The 23,652-nt window shown below is 35.8% G+C and overlaps 1 protein-coding gene across 4 annotated transcripts in view; it reads right to left on the bottom strand.

Moving 5' to 3' along the window:
- The window catches only part of CADM2 (cell adhesion molecule 2), a 1,085,741-nt gene that overhangs the window by 330,772 nt on the left and 731,317 nt on the right, over positions 1-23,652 (bottom strand). For 2 of the 4 annotated variants that reach the window (XM_007986176.3, XM_038002402.2), the window contains one exon: positions 6,146-6,172. The exons of the other annotated variants lie outside the window; for them this stretch is intronic. In XM_007986176.3, the coding sequence (XP_007984367.1) occupies positions 6,146-6,172 (27 nt within the window). The remainder of the gene's footprint in view (positions 1-6,145; positions 6,173-23,652) is intronic. 4 annotated transcript variants of the gene reach the window in all.

The raw sequence follows: 23,652 nt of genomic DNA, 5'->3' as shown, positions 1-23,652 counted from the left end.
ATTTGGGGTGGAGAGTTCTATAGATGTCTATTAGGTCTGCTTGCTGCAGAGATGAGTTCAATTCCTGGATATCCTTGTTAACTTTCTGTCTCGTTGATCTGTCTAATGTTGACAGTGGAGTGTTGAAGTCTCCCATTATTATTGTATGGGAGTCTAAGTCTCTTTGTAAGTCTCTAAGGACTTGCTTTATGAATCTGGGTGCTCCTGTATTGGGTGCATATATATTTAGGATAGTTAGCTCTTCCTGTTGAATTGATCCCCTTACCATTATGTAATGGCCTTCTTTGTCTCTTTTGATCTTTGATGGTTGAAAGTCTGTTTTATCAGAGACTAGTATTGCAACCCCCGCTTTTTTGTGTTCTCCATTTGCTTGGTAAATCTTCCTCCATCCCTTTATTTTGAGCCTATGTATGTCTCTGCGTGTGAGATGGGTCTCCTGAATACAGCAGACTGATGGGTCTTGACTCTTTATCCAGTTTGCCAGTCTGTGTCTTTTAATTGGAGCATTTAGTCCATTTACATTTAAGGTTAAGATTGTTATGTGTGAACTTGATCCTGCCATTATGATATTAACTGGTTATTTTGCTCGTTAGTTGATGCAGTTTCTTCCTAGCCTTGATGGTCTTTACATTTTGGCATGTTTTTGCAATGGCTGGTACCGGTTGTTCCTTTCCATGTTTAGTGCTTCCTTCAGGGTCTCTTGTAAGGCAGGCCTAGTGGTGACAAAATCTCTAAGCATTTGCTTATCTGTAAAGGATTTTATTTCTCCTTCACTTATGAAACTTAGTTTGGCTGGATATAAAATTCTGGGTTTAAAATTCTTTTCTTTAAGAATGTTGAATATTGGCCCCCACTCTCTTCTGGCTTGAAGAGTTTCTGCCGAGAGATCTGCTGTTAGTCTGATGGGCTTCCCTTTGTGGGTAACCCGACCTTTCTCTCTGGCTGCCCTTAAGATTTTTTCCTTCATTTCAACTTTGGTGAATCTGGCAATTATGTGTCTTGGAGTTGCTCTTCTCGAGGAGTATCTTTGTGGCGTTCTCTGTATTTCCTGGATTTGAATGTTGGCTTGCCCTACTAGGTTGGGGAAGTTCTCCTGGATGATATCCTGAAGAGTGTTTTCCAACTTGGTTCCATTTTCCCCGTCACTTTCAGGCACCCCAATCAGACGTAGATTTGGTCTTTTTACATAATCCCATACTTCTTGCAGGCTTTGTTCATTTCTTTTTCTTCTTTTTTCTTTTGGTTTCTCTTCTCGCTTCATTTCATTCATTTGATCCTCCATCGCTGACATTCTTTCTTCCAGTTGATCGAGACGGTTACTGAAGCTTGTGCATTTGTCACGTATTTCTCGTGCCATGGTTTTCGTCTCTTTCATTTCGTTTGTGAGCTTCTCTGCATTAATTACTCTAGCCATCAATTCTTCCACTTTTTTTTCAAGATTTTTAGTTTCTTTGCACTGGGTACGTAATTCCTCCTTTAGCTCTGAGAAATTTGATGGACTGAAGCCTTCTTCTCTCATCTCGTCGAAGTCATTCTCCATCCAGCTTTGATCCGTTGCTGGCGATGAGCTGCGCTCCTTTGCCGGGGGAGATGCATTCTTATTTTTTGAATTTCCAGCTTTTCTGCCCTGCTTTTTCCCCATCTTTGTGGTTTTATCTGCCTCTGGTCTTTGATGATGGTGATGTACTGATGGGGTTTTGGTGTAGGTGTCCTTCCTGTTTGATAGCTTTCCTTCTAACAGTCAGGATCCTCAGCTGTAGGTTGTAGCTGTGGGAGATTGCTTGAGGTCCACTCCAGACCCTGTTTGCCTGGGTATCAGCAGCAGAGGCTGCAGAAGATAGAATATTTCTGAACAGCGAGTGTACCTGTCTGATTCTTGCTTTGGAATCTTCCTCTCAGGGGTGTACTCCACCCTGTGAGGTGTGGGGTGTCAGACTGCCCCTAGTGGGGGATGTCTCCCAGTTAGGCTACTCAGGGGTCAGGGACCCACTTGAGCAGGGAGTCTGTCCCTTCTCAGATCTCAAACTCTGTGTTGGGAGATCCACTGCTCTCTTCAAAGCTGTCAGACAGAGTCGTTTGCGTCTGCAGAGCTGCTGCGTTTGTTATTATTTACTGTGCCCTGTCCCCAGAGGTGGAGTCTACAGAGACAGGCAGGTTTCCTTGAGCTGCTGTGAGCTCCACCCAGTTCGAGCTTCCCAGCAGCTTTGTTTACCTACTTAAGCCTCAGCAATGGCGGGCGCCCCTCCCCCAGCCTCGCTGCTGCCTTGCCGGTAGATCACAGACTGCTGTGCTAGCAATGAGGGAGGCTCCGTGGGTGTGGGACACTCCCGGCCAGGTGTGGGATATGATCTCCTGGTGTGCCTGTCTGCTTAAAGCGCAGTATTGGGGTGGGAGTTACCCGATTTTCCAGGTGTTGTGTGTCTCAGTTCCCCTGGGTAGGAAAAGGGATTCCCTTCCCCCTTGCGCTTTCCAGGTGAGGCAATGCCTCGCCCTGCTTCAGCTCTCGCTGGTCGGGCTGCAGCAGCTGACCAGCACCGATCGTCTGGCACTCCCCAGTGAGATGAACCCAGTACCTCAGTTGAAAATGCAGAAATCGCCGGTCTTCTGTGTCGCTCGCGCTGGGAGTTGGAGACTGGAGCTGTTCCTATTCGGCCATCTTGCTCCGCCCTTTCAAATCTTTTAAACTTAGAAAACTGGACTAATATTGGTGTCATGAGAACATAGAGCAATCCCAGAGGGTTCTTAGTTGTAAAATAAGTAAATAAATAAGAATATCAGTTTCTAATATTAAAGTGGAAATATTCAGCAGGGTGATGAAAATATCAGACAAAAGCTTAGTAGTAAAATCAAGTTCAGAAAAGTATAACAAAATCAATGAAAAAACCCTTAGGAAGAAAGCATTTATATTATTTCTCTTTTGATTCTAAGCAAGAGAAACCTATCAAGAATTTTTTATTAAAAGACACCTGTGTCATAGATCCAAAGCGTAAAGATAAAATAGAGTCTTCACAATATGTTAGAACAAGAGGCTTGTGCACCAGTACTCCCTCAATCTCTCACTCTTCATATAGTCCTCCTTCCTTCTTGTGGCACTTCTCAAGCTTAATTCATTTGATTAAATCCACATACACAATTTACGCGTGAAGAGTAACAGAGTTGATCAACCATCTCTGCTTCTTTGTCTGAGCTCCTTGACTTTTCCCTCTCTCTCTACCCCTTTCCCAGTTCTAAGTTTTCTGAGAAGCAACTCAACTGGGTCATGTATGTTCCTCTGGACAGACAACTATAGTGAGAGTGGTTGGTGGCAGGTACACAATTATCTTGAAAATGGCCCCATTCTTTATTTTGTAAGAAGTGAAGTTTATCTCTCAAAGGCAGTGTGGAAAGCTGAACTACAATAGTTGATCTTTTCACGAATCAAAGACAACCTGAATAAAATCTGTATTTCAGAACAAGATATAAATGGAGAGAGAAAGAGGCAAAGAGAAGTTTTAAAAAATGAAGTATGTACAGTGCCACTGAAACCAAAGGAAATGTGAAATCAAAAGAAATAATGTATGTTCATCAGGAAAAAAAAAATAGCAATATGAGGATTGAGAAACCACCATTGGATTTGGCCATTGGAGAATAATCAGTGATCTTCAGAATAACAGTTTCTACAGAAATAAGTAAAGAGCTAGTTGCTACATTATTTGATAAAATTCAGACATGTTTATGCCACTGCCCTCCTATACTGGTATAGTAACTCACTTTTAAAAAAAGAAGGGGTAATTTCCTATGCTATTACTAATAATGACTGATTCTCAATAAACTGTGTTTTAACCTAAATACCCACAAACTGTTGTTTTAAGAGTGTTTAACAATCTTGCTAGGAAATAGATGTAAAATTGACCAGTCTATGGTTTCTGGAAATGAAATCATTACTCCTTACAAAAAATCAGAACACATTCCTCTCTCCAGTATTCCAGAAACTTTCCACATTTGCATGATTCCATAAGGATAGATAAATGAGATATAATCCTCTTTAAAATTTCTCCCAGTTCCCTGGTAAGCACTTTTTCTGGGCCAGGAGAAATGAACTATTCTGAAGCAACCATCTGCTCTTATATTATCTTGGGTTTTATTTTCCTCTTATCCACATTTTTTTTTTCTATTTGAAGACCATTTGCCTTCATATAGAAATTGGACCAAAAAATCACTGAGTAATTCTTTCTATCATCTCTACATAATATACATCTTTCTTCAGCAATGGTTAGAAATAAAATTTCAGTTCCCACTTGAGGCATAATTAATTTTTGAAAGTGTCATTGCTTGCCTTGTAGATGCAAAAATATAAGCATGGGGAAAACTATGGGCTAAGGCCCCTGCAGGCTAGTATACAAGTAGAAAGAAGAGACTCAGATAAAATGGCTAAGTGTGGAACACTAGGGATGGAAGTGTGGAAGGTACTAAATTGGATACAGAAATACGCCTGCATTATAAAATTCTAGCCAGCTTGAGTCCTGAAATAACTTGAGAGATACCTGTAATATAATTTATGACCTTAATCCTCCAATGATGAAGTGGCTTTTCCATATTTAATACTTAGCAGTCTGCATATTATAATTCAAATTATTTTCCATTGTTTTGGAGAGTAATTGATTACTAGAGGTTTTATGTGATCATATACTGTAATGACTCATAATCACTCCATTGTCTATTGCATCATCTTCAAATTCATTTTTCTTCACTTCCTTATAAAAGTACAAGGTTTCATTCAAAAGATTTTCTCGCTACACTAGACTGTATTCATTCCTGTTTGCAGACCTTTAGTTAGCCTTTCTAATTCTTTTTTTAAAATATACTAATTTTTTTCTGTGTACAGCCTATCCATCCTTCAAGAGCCATTTCAAGCTCCACCTCCTACGTAAAGTGGTCTCTGATACTTCCAGTGCTGATATGCATCTCCCCTGGTTTCCTTTACACCCATATGCTGTACCCTAGAGCTGATACAATGTGTAGAGTTTTTAATTCCTCATTCCTAAAACTACACTTCTAATCCTTTTATTCTATGAACATATTGTGCTTATACATTTATAGATATGTATTCATTATCAAATAATTTCTGAATTGCTGTGAATATATTTATTTTGTTCACAGCCAGACAGAAAATTACCGTGGCAAGGATTGGCTGATTTTCCACTACATTTACTGGAACAGGAAACAAGGCTAGGTAAGCTATAAGAAAGGTGACAATAAATTTGCCATCTCTTCCTTTACATATTTTGTATTCTATAAGCAAATACATTGCTATGACAATATTACTTGCATAATAAAGGATTGACCTTATAAATAGGGAGCAGTTAACACTTCAAAGATCAGCATATGCCATAGTATTAAAACTAGCTGTAAAACTAGAACCTGGAACCAAAAGAGAAAAAAATGGTTTTTTGCTGTTTAAGAAGCAAAAGCAAAAAATATTTTTAAGTATGTAGACTGCTCTAAACAGAATGAAATTGAAATACATAAATGATAGGTCTATGATACAGCATCATACATATATTTGAATTTTTCAAACTCATAAAAACTAGGACATATGGAGCCAAAAGTCTTTTTCCTTATGTTCAGCGTTGGACATGTGCATCCTTTATCATGAAAATACATTTTTAGGTTTCTAGCAAAGTCAAACTTAATGCAACTAAAAATGAAAAAAAAATCATAAATAGAAATCAATAGCTTATAATATTCAGGTTTTTGAAGATTAAATTTTATTTTCACCTAATTCTATAAAAGCATACTCAATTTTGAGACTTTCCATCAGTTTTATTTTATGCTGTATTTTATCCAATTCTCAATTTTATCAAGGAAACTAAGGTCCACATGCAAAATGTTAGTGCAAAAAAAGCACTTTATTCCACTTTGAAATACTTAGGAATAAAGTGGGAAGTGAAACAAGAAAACAAACTCACAAACAGCCATGCAAACATGTCTCAGAAATTGGATAACTGAAATAACTGATATTTGTATTTGTAGGAATTTATGAACAATATCTATACACTGAAATAGCATTATCACCAACAGAACTGGTTCCATCATTTAAGAGAACTTAGAAGACTGAGCAGAAAAATGAATGATGATGAGTCATGCACAATAAACAGGAGCTCACCTTTAACTTTATTCTTTGAAGCAGCCGCTGGTACCAAGGAAAGGTTGCACAAGAAGAGAACAAACATATTAGATGTTAGACAGATTCTCTAACTAGTAAGAAAGTAGAGATGTTATTGCTATTAAAGTCTAAAGAGTACATTTGTGATTACATGATCAACAGCCTAAGAAAGAAAATGACAATTGTTACATTTCATTACTGTTATGGTTAAGATCCTTGAGTAAGAAAAAGTAAGAGCAGACAGGAGCCATGTACTACACATTCCAAACATTTCAAGTCATCATATTCCTTTAATGGAATTTATAACTTCTTTAAGTTCTTCTTAACTCTAAATTGTATTTAATAATCAATTAAAACTATATATAGTTTAAATATACTTAATACTATTAATAATCAGATTATAACTCCATGATATTTGAATAACTAGAAAAGCAGGCCACTTCCATTATTTGAGTGCTTGCTAAATGCCAGAGACTGACTTTCCACACATCGACCACTTAATAATGACAATTGTGAGAGTTAAGTTTTGTTGTCCTTGCCTCATAGATGTGGAAACTGGGACTGAGGAAGGTCAAATTACTTGCTGAAGTTGACAAATCTGGAAAGAAGCAAATTTGGGATTTGATTCTGGGTGTATCTGACCCCAGAATCCGTGCTGTAAAATACTACCTTAGCTATTGGGATTTAAGGAACTGATTCATCCACTAAATTGCAAGCATCAGCTCTACAAAGCCAAATAAAAATTATATGATTCATTAAACTCCAGCTATTTTGGTACTCAGTTGACCACATAACCATGAGAATAGAAAACTGTATTACTTTAAATGGCATCATTTCCATTAATCAGTTCAAGTGTAAGCTTATATCTAGTGGTAAACATTGTTTAAAGCAGAAGTAAAGTTAACAAGAAAATTAGAATAGTCCTACAGGACAGTCCCTTACTCAAAGGAAAACTTCTGTTCAAAATGCATAATTAGATACCTCTAAATACTTTTGAAGTGATATAGTCTACTTTGACTTACTATTTAAAAATGAAGATTGACAAAACAGGGATGTGTTTTGGCTTTCTAAATGATGATAAGGAGGAAGTAGTCCATCTCCTAATTGGGAAATGCTCAGTCTCTAGTTTCGTGGACTGACCTTTAGTAAAATTTAACATAGATTTTAGATCTAGTAATTATGAACTACACACGAAAACTTCTAATTTCCACTTCCTTCTTTCAAGTTGCCTAGAGCTAAAAAAAAATTTAGAAATTCTGTGTACATACCAGGCTACTTACAGATAATTTTCGTTTTCATCCACAATAACGAAAACTGCCTTACTATTTGCATATATCTTCTACTCGTTTATTTTAAAATGAACATCCTATTTTTAAAATAATATTTTTTTTTACCAGACAAAAACATCTTAAGCAAAAGCAAAATGATTTTAGGAAATCTGGATTAAGTCCTTGATCCATTCAAACTCTTTTATTCCACAGTTTTCAAATGGACATAGGCGAAGTAAGCAACTACTTACAATATTATTGTGAAGTTTTTTTTAAAGTAACTTAAAATTCAAAGTGTAACTATTAGCTGTTCTGTGATCTTTTTACTACTTATGATGCAATAATTCATAAAATTTAAAGCCCACTGAAATGTTTAATATCAAAACTTAAATTTTAAAATTGAATTTCATCAATCATCTATATTCCTTTAATGAATGTAATGTTTCGGCTTAGTTGTTTAAGTACAAAATTGATATACCTCAAAAATTACAGGTAATATATTAAAGTAAACAACATCCTCTCTTCTTTTCCAATGTCAGCATCTGAGATAATCAATGCCAGCAATTTCTTAATGTTAAAAAATAAAATTTGCAGTTTTTATAAAAACCTAAAAAAAAATGTGTGCATTTTGTTTCCAGAACAAGATTTTACTATACACATTAATTTGCAGTCTGCTTTTCCTACATTTTCCAGGTTAATACAGAGTGCTAACTTATTCATTTTAGTAGTTGCATATTTTTCTGTTGTTTATATGAAGTATGGAACTATTTCATATTATCAACAGGTTTGTGGTTTGGGGGCATCTTGTTGTATTTTGATTTTTTGCTAATAACAGTTTTGCAACACACATCTTTATGGCATATCTCTTACGCACTGTAGTAGTGCTTTATGTCTTCAGTACATAAATTTCCAGATTGTTTTCATATTTCTACTTAGAAAATCCTGGATAAAGATGAATACTTAAATATTGAAAATGGAAGAGTTGGAAATATTTGGAGAGAAAGTGTGCAAGTATATTGCATGCTCTAAAATAAGAGGTAACTAGAAAAAGAGGAAAAAAAACGAAGAGAGAAAGTAAAGCACAGAATCTACTGTTTCAAACAACTGATACACTACAAATTCTTTATATCTTTAAAACCGTAAATTGGTTTATTTAACTTTACCTACTATTTGTTTTTAATGGGATTCCTTGGTAAAATGTTAGTGGATTTTAAGTGAAAACAATTTAAAATTATTTTCCTTTTTTTCTCATTTACTTATGGTTTTTTGTGTGTTGTTTTTAAGACTACACAAACCTGAATGAGTTATTTTTAGATTATGCTAAAATAATGTTTGTCTCAATCTCAAAGGAAAGATTACAATGCATCAATAAATTGACTTGCTCATTTGAAGAAAAAATTTGCTTCAAACTCAAATTCATCACTTGAAACATTTTAGCATGAATTCAAGAAAACATGCCAAAACCTTATAAAGGTTTGGAGCAATAATAATTAATTAACATCTAACATGTAACAGATACAACCAATCTTTTATAAGAAATGATTTTATTATAAATTAGTGAAATAATGATGGCTACAGCAAATCTTTACATTTATCAGTTGATTGGAGATAAGTTATTGACAATTCTCAAACATTGTATGAAGACAGAGGATTTTATTCTTTGGTTATTGGGTAGGTACCAACATAGAATAGAAAGAAAAACAAAAGCTCTGCCTGTTTCTGTGTGTGTTCAGGCAGCTAATACTAGACTAGGTTAATACAATTGGGAAGAGGCCAGGCTATCAGGCTTGTTAGCCCAATTATAATTCTCTGCATATTCAATAAAAGAAGCCAAGATGACAGGAATACTGTCATGAATGTCATGTTCAATACTTGTGAGACTTTCTCCATTGTCGGCATAGTCCAATTATAAGTCAATTGTAAAGTGCACATTGCATACCACCCCAAGTGACTGAAAATTATCTTAAAAATGCAATTTAACTGTTTATAGATAAAACAAAAAGAACAGAATTAAAGATACTTTGACCAGAGAAAAATCTTAGATATGACACCATTTTTTGTCTTTATAATAAAAACAGCAAGTTGTTACTATAACACAATTATTCATACTACTTTTTTCAGAGATTGTTAGTTATAATATAAAAATTGTAAATACTGACAATTATAATATTGATTTCACATAATTAGTTTTGTGAAAACATGTACATATATGTGAGGAAAAATCATGTGAATAATAACATAATTACCATAGCTACTTATGTAGGAATGCTGAAGGGTTAGTGCATGTTAGTCATTATATTAATAAAGTTTGTCTGAAAAAACATAAATACAAATAATCATAAAGTACAAATATAATTGACTATGTTACTGTTTTGATTAGTCAGGTTTAAATTAGACACTTGTCTGGCTCTTTGGAAGATGTATCGCTAACTAATGTTTTCTCAAAGAATTAGAGACTCTTAAGCCACATTTCTTGAAATGGAGATCAGGGACTATTAATAGGGTATGAAGGCATTCTCAGAAGAGATTAGATAAATTTCACCCATCTCAAGACCGATATGACTAGTCACACTTTTGCTATTCTTTTATTCTTGCTTCTTCTTTTAACATTTACTGTCATAACAAAAGGGTCATATATTTTTAACAGTATTTGCAATATATGGGTAATATAGAGCTTACTGGATTTGCTGCTGCCTTTAGAAGTATTTGTTAGAAAGTTATTCATCAATGAAACATTTCGTAAATAGTTAGCAAAGACATTACTGGTATTTACGCAGAGAGAGCTAAAGCACTATGGATCTTTGTATTTTAAGATTAGGTAGAATTTTATTGAAATATTTTGATTTGGGCCTTGTGTCTGTTATCCTTCCTCCTAAGCAAAAATTTCTAGATAAGGGACCATTTTTTCTTAAAAGAGGAGGCAATAGAGTTAAAGCTTAGAATTTTTTAAAGAGACAGAGATTCCTGACATCTATGACTTTGATGGCAGTGGCAGCCCATGTAGAGCAGCCACTGCCATTGCAACAGTTGCAGGGAGGAGCTACCCACTCCAGGGTCTCCTCTCTGCTGAGAGTAGCAGACATCAGGATAACCAGCTATAGAGAGGAGCTCCACGCTCCAGGGTCTCCTCTCTGCTGAGAGCTGCAGAGGTCAGGAAGACCAACTGCAGAGAGGAGCTCCTCACTCCAGGGCTTCCCCTCTGCTGAGAGTAGCAGACATCAGGATAACCAGCTATAGAGAGGAGCTCCACACTCCAGGGCTTCCCCTCTGCTGAGAGCTGCAGAGGTCAGGAAGACCAACTGCAGAGAGGAGCTCCTCACTCCAGGGCCTCTTCTTTGCTGAGAGCTGAACACGCCATGTGATAACCTGCCTGCAGACAGGAACTACCCGCTCCAGGGCCTCCTCTGACCTACTGTCACTCAATAACGCTCCTCCTCAACTTGCTCACCCTCCATGTTTCTGCATGTCTCATTCTTCCTGGGTGCAGAACAAGAATTCAGGGCCCAGCAAATGAGGCTGAAAGAGCTGTAACATACACAGGGCTGAGACATGCCCCTTGCTTGCCACATTGTGGGAGAAGACAAGAAAAGAAGAACTGTAGCCCTTCGGGGAGCCAAGACCTGGGAGCACCCCAGGCCAGGGCTGTGGCTCCCTCTTTGGGGCACCGCAGTTCCTAGAGTCTCCAAGCTTCCAGGCACTACCATGTTTCCTGGTGCCAGCTGTGGAAGCTTCTTGCCATGCACCTGGTCTAGCTGCAGCCTCATGGAGAGCTGGCGCCCATGCTGGCACCTGGCACTGCCCCCACCCCACTGGAGCACCTAGCATGTCTGACTGTGCACAGTGTCTGGATCCCATCTCACTCACACACCCCTCACCATTCCACACCTCACTCGCCCTTGGCACTCATGAGACCCAGGCCAGCAGTGTAGTGTGAGCCGAGTGCAGCCTGCCAGGTCAAGTGAGCAAAATGAGCCCAGCAGACGTGAGTAAAACACAGGAAAGATGCCACTAGCCACAGAAATTTCTGACCAGAAAAATGACACATCAAAGATCCCATAACAACTTCATATTCAGATATATTAGATGTTTCCCTTATTTCAAATGTATTTGCAGTCAAACAAAACAAACAAAACAAAAGAAAACATTGCCATTGGCAGATGCTGTGCAGTATAAAGTTTTTATATATGAAAAGTTACCCTTATAGTATACAGTACAAATTATTAAAATGGAAGACAGTGGCATTGCCACTACTTCGCAGAATAAACACAGTGAAAACAATGAGATCAATCATGTAACAAAACTGTGCTTCAGAGAGGAGGAATGCCATTTCTAGACTACAAAGCACTTCAGTGGTGAATTTACAAGAAGAAAAAAAAAACCCACACTTCTGAACATATATGTTTTAAAATCTACTACGTCACAATGTAGTAACCATTAGCTCTTATATAACATAGTAATGTTAATCAAGAAACCAATGATTTTGATTCCTTCATGATTGAAATGACACTGATTTGAAAAGGGGAAATGCTACTACATCTTATTTATCAGATAGTACATTGTTACTGTGTTTCAAGACACAGAAATTAAAATATCTGCTGTACAGGGCTAGATAACCACCTACTTTTTCTCCTCTTTTTGTTTTCTTTCTTTAATCATCAAACACAAGGTCAAACACATTTTTTCACTTTTCACATGAAACTTACTAAAATAACATCTTTCTTAACTATCACCTAACATTGTCTAAGTACTAGGTTTCCTTCTAAGCTTCATTAAAATTCAAAGACTTGAAAAAGTGTGAATTTAATTTCGTTCACTAGTTTTTGTTTTTTCTTAATGATCACACAAATATCATATTAGGAAAATATGTTTTTTCTTAATGATCACACAAATATCATATTAGGAAAAAAGTGTAAAAATGGTTTAAAATGTTTTAGAAAGAAACACTTGCTATGGAGTTATACCCAGAGTAGCCAAAGATTGGATAGATGGAAATAACTCTTAATGGAAACACTCCAGCTACTAAATAAAGAGGAAATAAAAGAATTAGAAAATCACCATTCTGCAATTTTAACAAGTACTTATATTTAGGCACTGATTACCATTCAGGTAATGTCAGTAAAAGGGAATCTACCAGATATTATATGCCTCCTCCTGGATGGACACACCACCACATAGGAAGAATTTTTCCAAAATAATGAAACCTGGATAGCACTATGTCTCTACATTGAACTTCCAAAGTCCAACAAATACAGGGGACAAAAAAATAGTCAAATGAGGCCATGAGTAAAATAATGAATGTGAGAAATAACACTATTTTGCCATTTGCTTCCTTTAGCAAATAAATTTCATGGCAAAAAAAAAAAAAAAAAATACCAGTTAGAGGAGAAACCTAAAAGACACAACAATTAATTACCATGTGCAGACAACTGTGGCTCTTGAGCATTAGATATTTCATAATGTTAGGAAATTATTGTTAATATTTAGAAGGGATAACAGTATTGTGACTATATTTTTCAAGTCTTTTTTTTTACAAAATTAAACGCTTGTGAAAAGCCATTTCATGATAATTTTGGGATGCATTACATGTGGGTGGGAAGCCACCCAGGTGCTGAGGCAAGAGACCGAAGGTACAAACTGTTCCAGTTTAATAAAGAAAATATATACAGTAAGAATAGTTATACTAAAAATAGATTATAGATATGATTATATATGAATATCATTAATCATTAGTTTGTACCATTACTCTTTGTCCCAATATTATAATAATCTTTGTTCTACAATTATAACCTGGGAAAAACCAGGCCATACAGAGAGATAGGAGCCGAAGGCACACGGTGAGAAGTGACCAGAAGGATGAGCCCTCTGTTACCCCGGGACAGGGTCACTAGAGGGCTCCTTGGCCTAGCAGTAAGGCCAGCGCCTGGGAAGGCACCCGTTACTTAGCTGACCTTGGTCTAGCGGTGGTGCCAGGGCCTGGGAAGGTACCCCTTACTTAGCAGACCAGGAAAGGGAGTCTTCCTTTCTTGGGGGGAGTCAGAGAAGACTCTGCTCCACCACCTCTTGTGGAAGGCTTGACATGGGGCAGGCCCACCCGCAGCCACCCGGACGCCTGACCGTCTCCCTGTGATGCTGTGTTTCAGCAGTCACGCTCCTGGTCCGCTTTCACGTTCTACCCTGTACACCTGCCTCTGCCTTCTAGATAGCAGTAGCAGAAATAGTAAAAGTATTACAGTCTTCGATCTCTCTGAGAAATACATGGAATAAATAATGTCGTAAGCTGTCCTCTCTCTCTCTCTCCCCGCCTGGGCAACCAAATAGGGAAGGGCCCCCTGTTCAGTGGACACGTGACCTTACCCATCATTGGAGACGACTGACACTCCTTACCCTGCCCTCTTGCCTTGTATACAATAAATAATAGTGTGTCCAGGCATTCGGAGCCACGACTGGTCTCCACACCTTGGTGGTAGTGGTCCCCTGGGCCCAGCTGTCTTCTTTTCTGTCTCTTTGTCTTGTGTCTTTATTTCTAGGAGCTCTTGTCTCCGCACACAAAGAGAAAAACCCACAGGCCCTGTAGGGCTGGACCCCACACTATGTTTAGTGCATTTTCTTCCTATGTTTGTATGTGTTTGCAATTTTCGATAGCAAAAAATGGTTAAAATGTTTTATATATTTAAATAAAACTTGAATGTTTTTCTGTTTTAGGTGCAGTTGATCAGGGAGCAATATAGATTTGAACTGCATGAGGCCATGTACATGCAGATTTTCTCCTGCCTCTGCCGTCCCTGAGATAGATTAGCCAATCCCTTCTTTTCCTCCTCCTCTTCAGCGTAATCAATGGGAACAGGTTGAGGATTTAGATCCCTATAATGATCCACCCCCACTTAATGAAGATTAAATATATTTTCTCCTCCTTATGGTTCTCTTATTAACATTTTCCAATCTCTAGCTTACTTTAAGAATACACTATATGATACATATATAAAATATGTGTGAATTCACACTTTATGTTATCAATAAGGCTTCCAGTCAACAGCAGGCTATTAGTAGTTAAGGTATTGGGGAGTTAGGAGTTATCCTTGAATTTTTGACTGCACTGGGGAGTCAGTGGCCCTAACCCCCATGTTGTTCAAGGGTAAACTGTATTACAATTTCTGAACGCATCTTTTCCTATGATTTAATATGATAGTATATATAAAACAGTGCAGTGTTGGCTACCTATTGATAATTGCATAGAACAAGGTCAATTTATCATATTTGTAAATTACTTACAGCATGTGCAACACAAGCAAGCAAAATGAAAGTAATTTTGGCTATGAAATTCTTTCTTAAGAACAAAGAATATTACCACCCTGACCAATATGGTGAAACCTCACATCTACTAAAAATACAAAAGTTAGCTGGGCGTGGCTGTGGGCACCTGTAATCCCAACTACTTGGGAGGTTGAGACAGGAGAATTGCTTGAACCCGAAAAGTGAAGGTTGCCGTGAGCTGAGATTGTGCCACTGCACTCCAGTCTGGGTGACAGAGTGAGACTCTATCTCAAAATAAATAAATAAATAAATATAATAAAATAAAATACCATTAATTTCCTCTATAAAATAAACATTTTGTTTCCATAGAGGTGAAACAGAACTTTATTGTAAGCTTTTACCTACTTTATTTGTGTGTATTTTGAGATTTTAAAAATCTATATAATTACTTATTTTCCCTGTTTTTTCAGTTTATATATACTGAATTATACATAGCAAAATAACTGATATTTTGTATTAAAATTTTTTCACTCTACTGTTTCCATGCTTGTAATATAAATAGTTTATACATAAAATGTTTACATGATCTTTTTCTATATTTATTCCTTTTGCTTCCAAGGATCTCTTTAAAGTTCACAAGTCAGTACCAATTTTTAAATCTCTTTTTCTTATGCTATATTTCACAATTTCCTTGTTAAGATGATGACTTTTGCCCCAATAGTTACAGAGGGAGGTTTTCAAGCGAAGAATAGAATTTAAACTCATGCCTCTAAAAGAGACTATGTAAGATAAATGCAAACCCTTAGATGTTTCAGCCATTTATTATTATGAAAGCCTTAAGGAAGTACAGGAATAAAAGGTTCTCAATAACTAAAGTACATGGGCAACCTTTGAAGTTATATTTTATGTCTACATTACTAAACCAAAAAGCTATTTTAGAAATACCCTCAATCTATAACTGGAACATAATAGAGTGTTGATGATTTATCTCATTTTATGTTATTCTCCATATTCTCAATGGCTAATTTTTATGGGTTATATATACATACAATATACATACTTTAGAATGTATTACCAATGACACGAACGCTACTAGGTGTGAGAAATATTTATTGACACATCCTTAAAAAACTAACTTCTGGCTGGACGTGGTGGCTTACATCTGTAATCCCAGCATTTTGGGAGGCCGAAGTGGGCAGATCACCTGAAGTCAGGAGTTCAAGACCAGCCTGACCAACATGGTGAAACCCCATCTCTACTGCAAATACAAAAAAAATTAGCCAGGCATGGTGGCAGATGCCTGTAATTACAGATACTTGGGAGGCTGAGGCAGGAGTAATGTTTGAAACTGGGAGGCAGAGGTTGCAGTGAGCCACAATAGTGCCGTTGCACTCCAGCCTGGGTGACAAGAGCACAAGTCTGTCTCCAAAAAACAAACAAACAAAAACCCCCACAAAACCACATGATTATCTCAATAGATGCAGAAAAGGCCTTCGATAAAATTCAACAACCCTTCATGCTAAAAACACCCAGTAAACTAGGTATTGAAGGAATGTATCTCAAAATAATAAGAACTATTTATGACCTACAGCCAATATCATCCTAAATGGACAAAAGCTAGAATCATTCCCATTGAAAACTGGCACAAAACAAGGATGCTTTCTCTCACCATATTCAACATAGTACTGGAAGTTCTAGCCAGAACAATCAGGCAAGAGAAAGAAATAAAGTGTATTCAAATAAGAAGAGAGGAAGTCATATTATCTCTGTGTGCAGATGACATGATGGTATATTTAGAAAAGCCCCTCATTTCAGCCCCCAGCCTCCTTAATCTGATAAGCAACTTCAGCAAAGTCTCAGGGAAAGGGGAACGATAGCAATAAGAGAAATACCTAATATAGATGACAGGTTGATGGTTGAAGCAAACCACCATGGCACGTGTATACCTATGTAACAAACTTGCACGTTCTGCACATGTATCCCAGACCTTAAAGTATAATAAAAACAAAAATAATAAAAAAAACTAACTTCTAAAATCAGTGAGATTCATCACATCTTTTATTTTCAGGATGTTATAATTTTGTATTCTAATTAGTTACTACCCTAATTTGAAAATTTTACTCACTAATCTATTTTAAAATGCATTCTATTTTACTGATTTACATGTGTGCAAAATCAATAATACTTTTTGCTCATGATTGGTATTGGTAAAATACTAAAGCAAAATAATGCTTCTTTGAAAAATTTTTGAGCCAATAAAGGTCTCGGATTGACATGACTGTCACGTAGAATCAACAATGGAATGGCATCTACCATTAAGAGTTTATATGCTAAGGCAGAAAGTGACATGTAAAAAATCATGTGTCATTAACACTGTCTCCCTATGCACATACATATACATGTGTGTATAGAGAATACCATTTTGTAGAATCACATAAATGTATAATTGTATATGTATTTATAAATGTATACATTATTTAAATGTATAAATGTGTATTATACCACTGATAATTTTTTTTTTACAGGAAGAATAATGATTGGACTCTGTATTAGTAATGAGAAAGGTGTGCAATTAGAAATCTAAAGTGTCACCTAGTAAGCACATTTATTGACTGTTAACAGCTTTGTAATGATTATAGGGGATGATTAGTATTCATTGATGTAAAGGAGGACACCACCACCTGGGGATTACCCAGAACCCAAGGGTTTATAGCATCATCTTAATGAGGGGAGTAAAAGGACGTGGGAAAAGAAGCAGAATAGGCTGAAGTAAAAATAGAAAAACAGAAAACAACATTTGACAGAAAGATTAAAATGTTTTCATAAGAGAAGTACTTAGCTTTTGAGGTGATGTTACTAAGTAGAGAGCGATATGAAACTCAGGATCGTGTGTTGATCTGGCCTATTATGTTCAAGCAAGAAGTCATTGAGCAAACATAAATTCAGTGTTTTCTAACTCTTTATTACTAGATAGTAAGTTAATTCTGGAAAAGCTGTGAAAATGGAGAATGTGCTTAGGAATAATTTAAGGGATTTGGTTTAATCTACTTCGGTGTGGTTTCAAATAACTTATTCAATTCCCAAGAGATCCAAAGGAAATCATTTTAGTGTAGCTGGCAAGGCAAGTTTCTGTATGTATAAGTATATGGTCAAGAACTGCTTGGTTCCGGCCTCTAGTGAATCTCCCCAAAGAGGAGCTAGAGCAAGATAAAAAGTGACCTCCAGAATGTTGTACATAAAGCCACCATATCAAATTCCCTGTACTGCCACTCTCTGATCCCATTTAGATGTATACTTCAGGTAGGGTCACGATTGCCTAAAACTAAGTCACCCACACTAAAGGGGCTAAGGTCTAGAATTGCACATACTTAACATGTATTTTGTATTTAAGGCATGCTAGTTCAAAGAGCACATAGATACCTATTTATAATCCATCATTTCCATAAACCAAATGATGAAAATGCGGTCATTTAGAAAGGTCATATTTAAATTCTTTAGCTGTGATGTTTAGTAGTTTTTACTGTAATATAATTAAGGGCCTCTGACACATAGACCCAAGTGACAGGAGGAAAAATCACATTGAGAATTCAATTGTAGGTAGGTAGGTAAGAACTGAGTTATTGCTATGTGGTTCCAGTGGGTCTTATGGAGTGCCTAAGTGCATCCTTTTTTCTTACGTTCTTCTGCCTTCTATTTAACATTTCTATATATTATTGATAAAGTCAGTGGTTTGTAGGATATAAACTATGGTTTAGGCCGGATGCGGTGGCTCACGCCTGTAATCTCAGCACTATAGGAGACCCAGATGGGTGGATCACCTGAGGTCAGGAGTATGAGACTAGCCCCGCCAACATGAGGAAACCCCATCTCTACTAAAAAATACCAAAAAAAATTTGTAATCCCAGCTACTTAGGAGGTTGAGGCAGGAGAATCGCTTGAACCCGGGAGGCAGAGGTTGCAGTGAGCCAAGATCGTGCCTTTGCACTCCAGCCAGGGCGATAAGAGTTAAACTCCAGTTTCCAAAAATCCAAAACAAAACAAAACCACTATGTTTTAAGAGATGGAATTATCACTTTATTTAAGGCATATTAATAAATGTTGGACAACTGAAGATCTCCTATAACTACATCTCAATCTGAAATTCACAAAAGTAAGGTCAATATACGTGACATTTCTCTGAGATGTGGTAAGCATTTCAAGACATACAAGCAAATGCATATTAAATATGCCATATTCTGGCCCACTTTAGGGACATAAGATATTTTACTTAAAAAGTATTATAAAAGTTATTTTTAAAGTTATATGTAAATAAAAAATCAAACATGACCTAGATTTCTGTACCAAACATAGTGTTAACAAACATGAATAATATTTTTGGAAAAGAAGCTTAACATGATCTGAATGATCTGAACTAAACATATTTTTCATCTGAGTCAAATATTCTGAGTGAGGCATTATTACAATTGTTATTCTAATATTTGGAGGGAAGGAGTTTCCAAACATAATCTGCCCCAATTGGTAAAATGTCATTAGGTAACCGTACTCAGGTCATATGAAAATAAGAGGGAAAATGGTCTTAAGTGTTCAGTTTCAGAAAGTGTATTCGGTATACTGGCAGCCTTTTCTGCTTTGTGGAAAATTTCTTTGGAAGTTTATGACTCACTCTGTTTAAAAGATCACTTGAGAAAAATTATTTCAGTGTCCATTATTAAAATATGGTAACAAAATGGTAGAGTGGATGGCAGAGAGAGATGAAAACTTTTGTAATTACCAACTACATAATTATGATATACTAAACAAGCCAGTCTGTATTTCATATGTGGAAGCAAATAAGGTTACAAATATCTTAGAATGCCATGAACTGTCTTTCATCTCTAGAATAGTACACATATTTTAGGAGAAAGACTAGATGAAAACAATTATGAAGGCAAAGCATAAATTAGTTTTCATGATTCATTCAAGAAAATTAGTAGTAATATTATTCTATAACTACCATAGATTCAGATAGTTTAAAATTATAGTCAAAAGATTGCCATTTGGAGTAAGTTTCATCACTGAAGAGAGGAACAAGATACTTGTTATCAAGTCAAGTACAGAAATATATTCTGGATTCTAATTTTCCCAGTACCTCAAGTTGCTACTGAGTGAAGGTGGGAAGATTACATCCTACTATGCTACAGGTAAGTGATCTGCTGGCTTTTGATTTCTAATATAAAGCTCAACTGGTAATCATTATGTTCATTTTATATATCAAACACTGCATAAAGTAATAAGGTTTTAAATTTATATCTGTAAGATAATCATAATATGTAACAGTTCATATTTGAATAAATACCTAATCTTAAAAATGACAATAGGCCATTATTTGTGTTTGTTTTATTTTTGTTTCATAAACTGGAGCATTCTGCTTTGAGATTGAATATCTATAATAGCCATATTTAAAATAAAAAATAAAAACAGTTTTATCTTCACTTGTTAATGGTATTGCCTTGAAGGAAAGATATTTTCAAACACACCAATGTGATCTAGAATGTAAATTGGAAAAGATAATAAACCTACAACAAGCAACAACTTCACTAAATTAAATGAAAAATGAATTCTTAAGAAAATTTTCTTTACAATATTCTGCCCTACATTTTTTAGAGTTGATATTAATGAATCTCACAGTTAAAGAAGGAATTTATGGTTTTTTTAATGTTTCCATATCTATGATTCTATAAGGATTCACAAAGAAGCTCTGAAGTCAAACAGTGTGAATTTCAAATTGTGTTTGTGAGAATTGAGGCATTAGGAGACAGAAAGCAATTTTCTCTATACTATCCAGCTACACAGGAGAAAGATCTAGAATGTTCCAAGTCTTCAAAGTACCAGCATTGGGATCTTTCCTTGAAAACATACCTCATAACTTTCAGTACCCAGATACTGGTTCATATTATCTGTTGAATAATAATATATTTAATTCAGAAAGAAAATGTTTGTATCATGATGCTGTTTTCCATAATTTTACAAACTACCGTAGATACTAATAAACATGTTGAGAAGTCCCAATAGTTCACATGAAAATATAATTTATAGAGAAAGAAAATATAATTAATTCTCAGGATTTTCAAATAGTCAAATGGTAACTAAATTTATTCAGGTTATTTGCATTTGAATCTATGTTAAGCCTAAAATCCCACCTGGCATGATTTCAGAGATTCAGAGAATCTCAGAGTTAGAAGGTACCATCAAAGGTTATCAGGTCTAACTGCCTTCCTAGCCTTGATTATCAATTATCAAGCACTCTAAATAGAAGGGGAGAGACAGCTATTCTGCAGCATAAACTGCAACTGTTCATTAATCTTAAAACTAGGAAGCATTACTTAAAAATGCAATGAGTAAATTATATTTCAGCATTCTGACTCATGCTCTAAACACTAGGTCTGAACATGAGTCACACCCCTATGCCAACTCAAAGCCAACAGAAGACTCCTAAATAGGAAGTTCAAAATTCAAAATGCAGTTCTGTGGTAAACTTTCCTGAATCAATGTTTCAGACGTGGAAACAATTTTGGAGTTGTACTTCTCTATGCAAACTGGAAAGAATGTGAAATATACCCAATGTTCCATTTAGGAGCGATAGTTTGAGAGTAATTCAAATCAAGATAATAGGAAAGTCATTTATTGAACATAACACTATAAATTACAGATATGATAATGTTCTGGAACAAATACTGTACATGATACAAGTCCCTGTTTTCCTGAATTTTATTGTCTAGGAAAAAAACCCACAAATATTTAAATAGAACATAAGTGTAAGACCAAGACTATGTCTTCAGCAGCAGGATTACGTTTTAGAAAGATCATTTCCACAGATAAGAAGAGCTGCTTGGAAATCTAGGGCAAGAGAAGTGTTTCCAGACAACAGCATCAGTGCAAAGGCCCTGAGAAGAAGAGAATCATGGTGTTTGGAGGAAGGAGGTCTTTTAGCTTGCTATGCTATGAAGGTGTAATAAAAAATGGTGTTCCGTAGCTCTGTTGTACCTACCTCTAAATATACACTACAGGAAATGTTCCGCATTGTGTTCATCCCACTTTTTAGACCCAGCGGTGGATGCAATAAAAGAGGAATGGGCACCTGATTCCATTTCCGGAGAGCTGGGAGATTAACTTGCTAGAGTACTCAAGTAACACACTTTCCAGGCTATAGAATACTTAACATTTAAAGAAAGCGTTCATATGCAGGCAGCTACTTACAGCACTTACAGCATAGATTGAAGCTGGCAACACAACTCTGACTACTCCTCCTTAAAACCTCATAAAACCTCCTCTTCAAAGAGATTTATGAATAATGTGAACTAAATAATTCATGGGATTGCGGATGCCAGTCCAAATAGCCTCTTCTTTTTTAAGGTTTCAGTTTGTAGAACTGTGATCAAAAGGCTCCATCAGTCATGATAGGAGCATTTGTCCTCACTCCAAACAAACCGTATTTGCATGTGAATGTTTTTCATTGAAATGAGATATATAATATGCCAGCCAAGGCCCAACTAAAAGGCATTTTATGCCATTTAAATTCAGTCAAATTAAAGGCTGAATGCAACCTAAAAGGTCTACTCTCAGAACAGTAATTTGACACATCATAAATTAGAACCATTTTTGTTAGCGTAGGTTCAGCGCTTGTCAGAAAATTGTACACAGTCATATTAACAAAGAGCTGCCTCTTAGAGAGAAATAAACTATAAGGAAAACCTTGTATGTAACACAACAAAATACGCAAACAACGGTGTAATATGGTGTCACTAGTTCAAAGTTGACATTTTTCACTGACATTTACAGAAAAAGATAGCAGTTTAGCCTGCTTAAATGCCAAGATAAATTGTTAAAAACAACTTTTTTGTTTAAATTTTAAACTAAAAACCATGTTTAGACATAGGTTAATACATTGATTTAACTCATTAACTTAATTCTTGGTTTTGGAAGCACTGGTGATGTTTTCAACCTAAAAGTCAAGTTGAAAAATATCCAATGTTTGAAAAGTTTATAACACGTGTTTAGAGATCTGAGTTATTTGGGGACCTAAATTTTCACTAACGATAATAAACAGATTTTATTACTAATTTCCTAGTTCTCACTGACTACAAGAGAATATTATTGGGTAATAAAAACTGAGAGAATTTTACATGAAAATTAATCATTGTGTCAGGCAAAAGCCTAGAGAGAGGGCTGGAATTTTTTTTTTTTTTTTAGAGCAAACAAATAAACAAACTGTTTAACAAACCCATAATCTGAAATATCCCACACATACAACCTTTTTAAAAAATATTCTTCCACATGCAAACTTTGTGTATATTTCAGGCCAGTCAATCTTCCCCCACAAACATCAAGTGCATTGTCACTTGTTCTGTGTCCTCAATAACATTAAGAAAAACATAGTAAGATTATACTTTCCCAATGAAATGTCATTATGGTGACTGTAAAAGGTAATTTTATTTATTTTAGTATCTACATTCTTCCCATGTACTAAAAAAATTTGAGATGTTTGTAGTATAGGAAATATATTAAAACACAGGTACTTTACAGAAAAATATCTAGACATCAGATATCACCATCCAAATTCTGTTCCTACGCTTAGCCAATTGTCTGAAATTCTAAAGGCAGAGAAGCTCCTATAACTATCTCATCCTCTTACTAACAAGTAGAAGGAGCACTAAAGTTTTAAGAGCTTGTTTTCCTGACTCACCTTTTGTAAAATAGATAAGCTTTCCGAAAAGTCCTTCATATCTGGTAATGGTATTGCCTATAATATATTCCACGTGGTGGGAAATATTGGCAAGTAAGAGGAAAATTTGGATCACTGTAATTTTAAATCTAATTCTTTTCAAATACATGCTGTTAGAAAGATTAAAATTTAGACTGAAGGCAATCTTATACTTAAAATGGCAAGTCACACTGATACATATTTTTTTTAAATGCTAAACTAAACGGAAGATGTATTTTCACTCGACA

Source organism: Chlorocebus sabaeus, chromosome 22, assembly GCF_047675955.1.
Source record: "Chlorocebus sabaeus isolate Y175 chromosome 22, mChlSab1.0.hap1, whole genome shotgun sequence".
Classification (NCBI taxonomy): Eukaryota; Metazoa; Chordata; class Mammalia; order Primates; family Cercopithecidae; genus Chlorocebus; species Chlorocebus sabaeus.
Note: the sequence above shows the minus strand (reverse complement) of the source record. Positions and strands in the feature narration are given on the sequence as shown.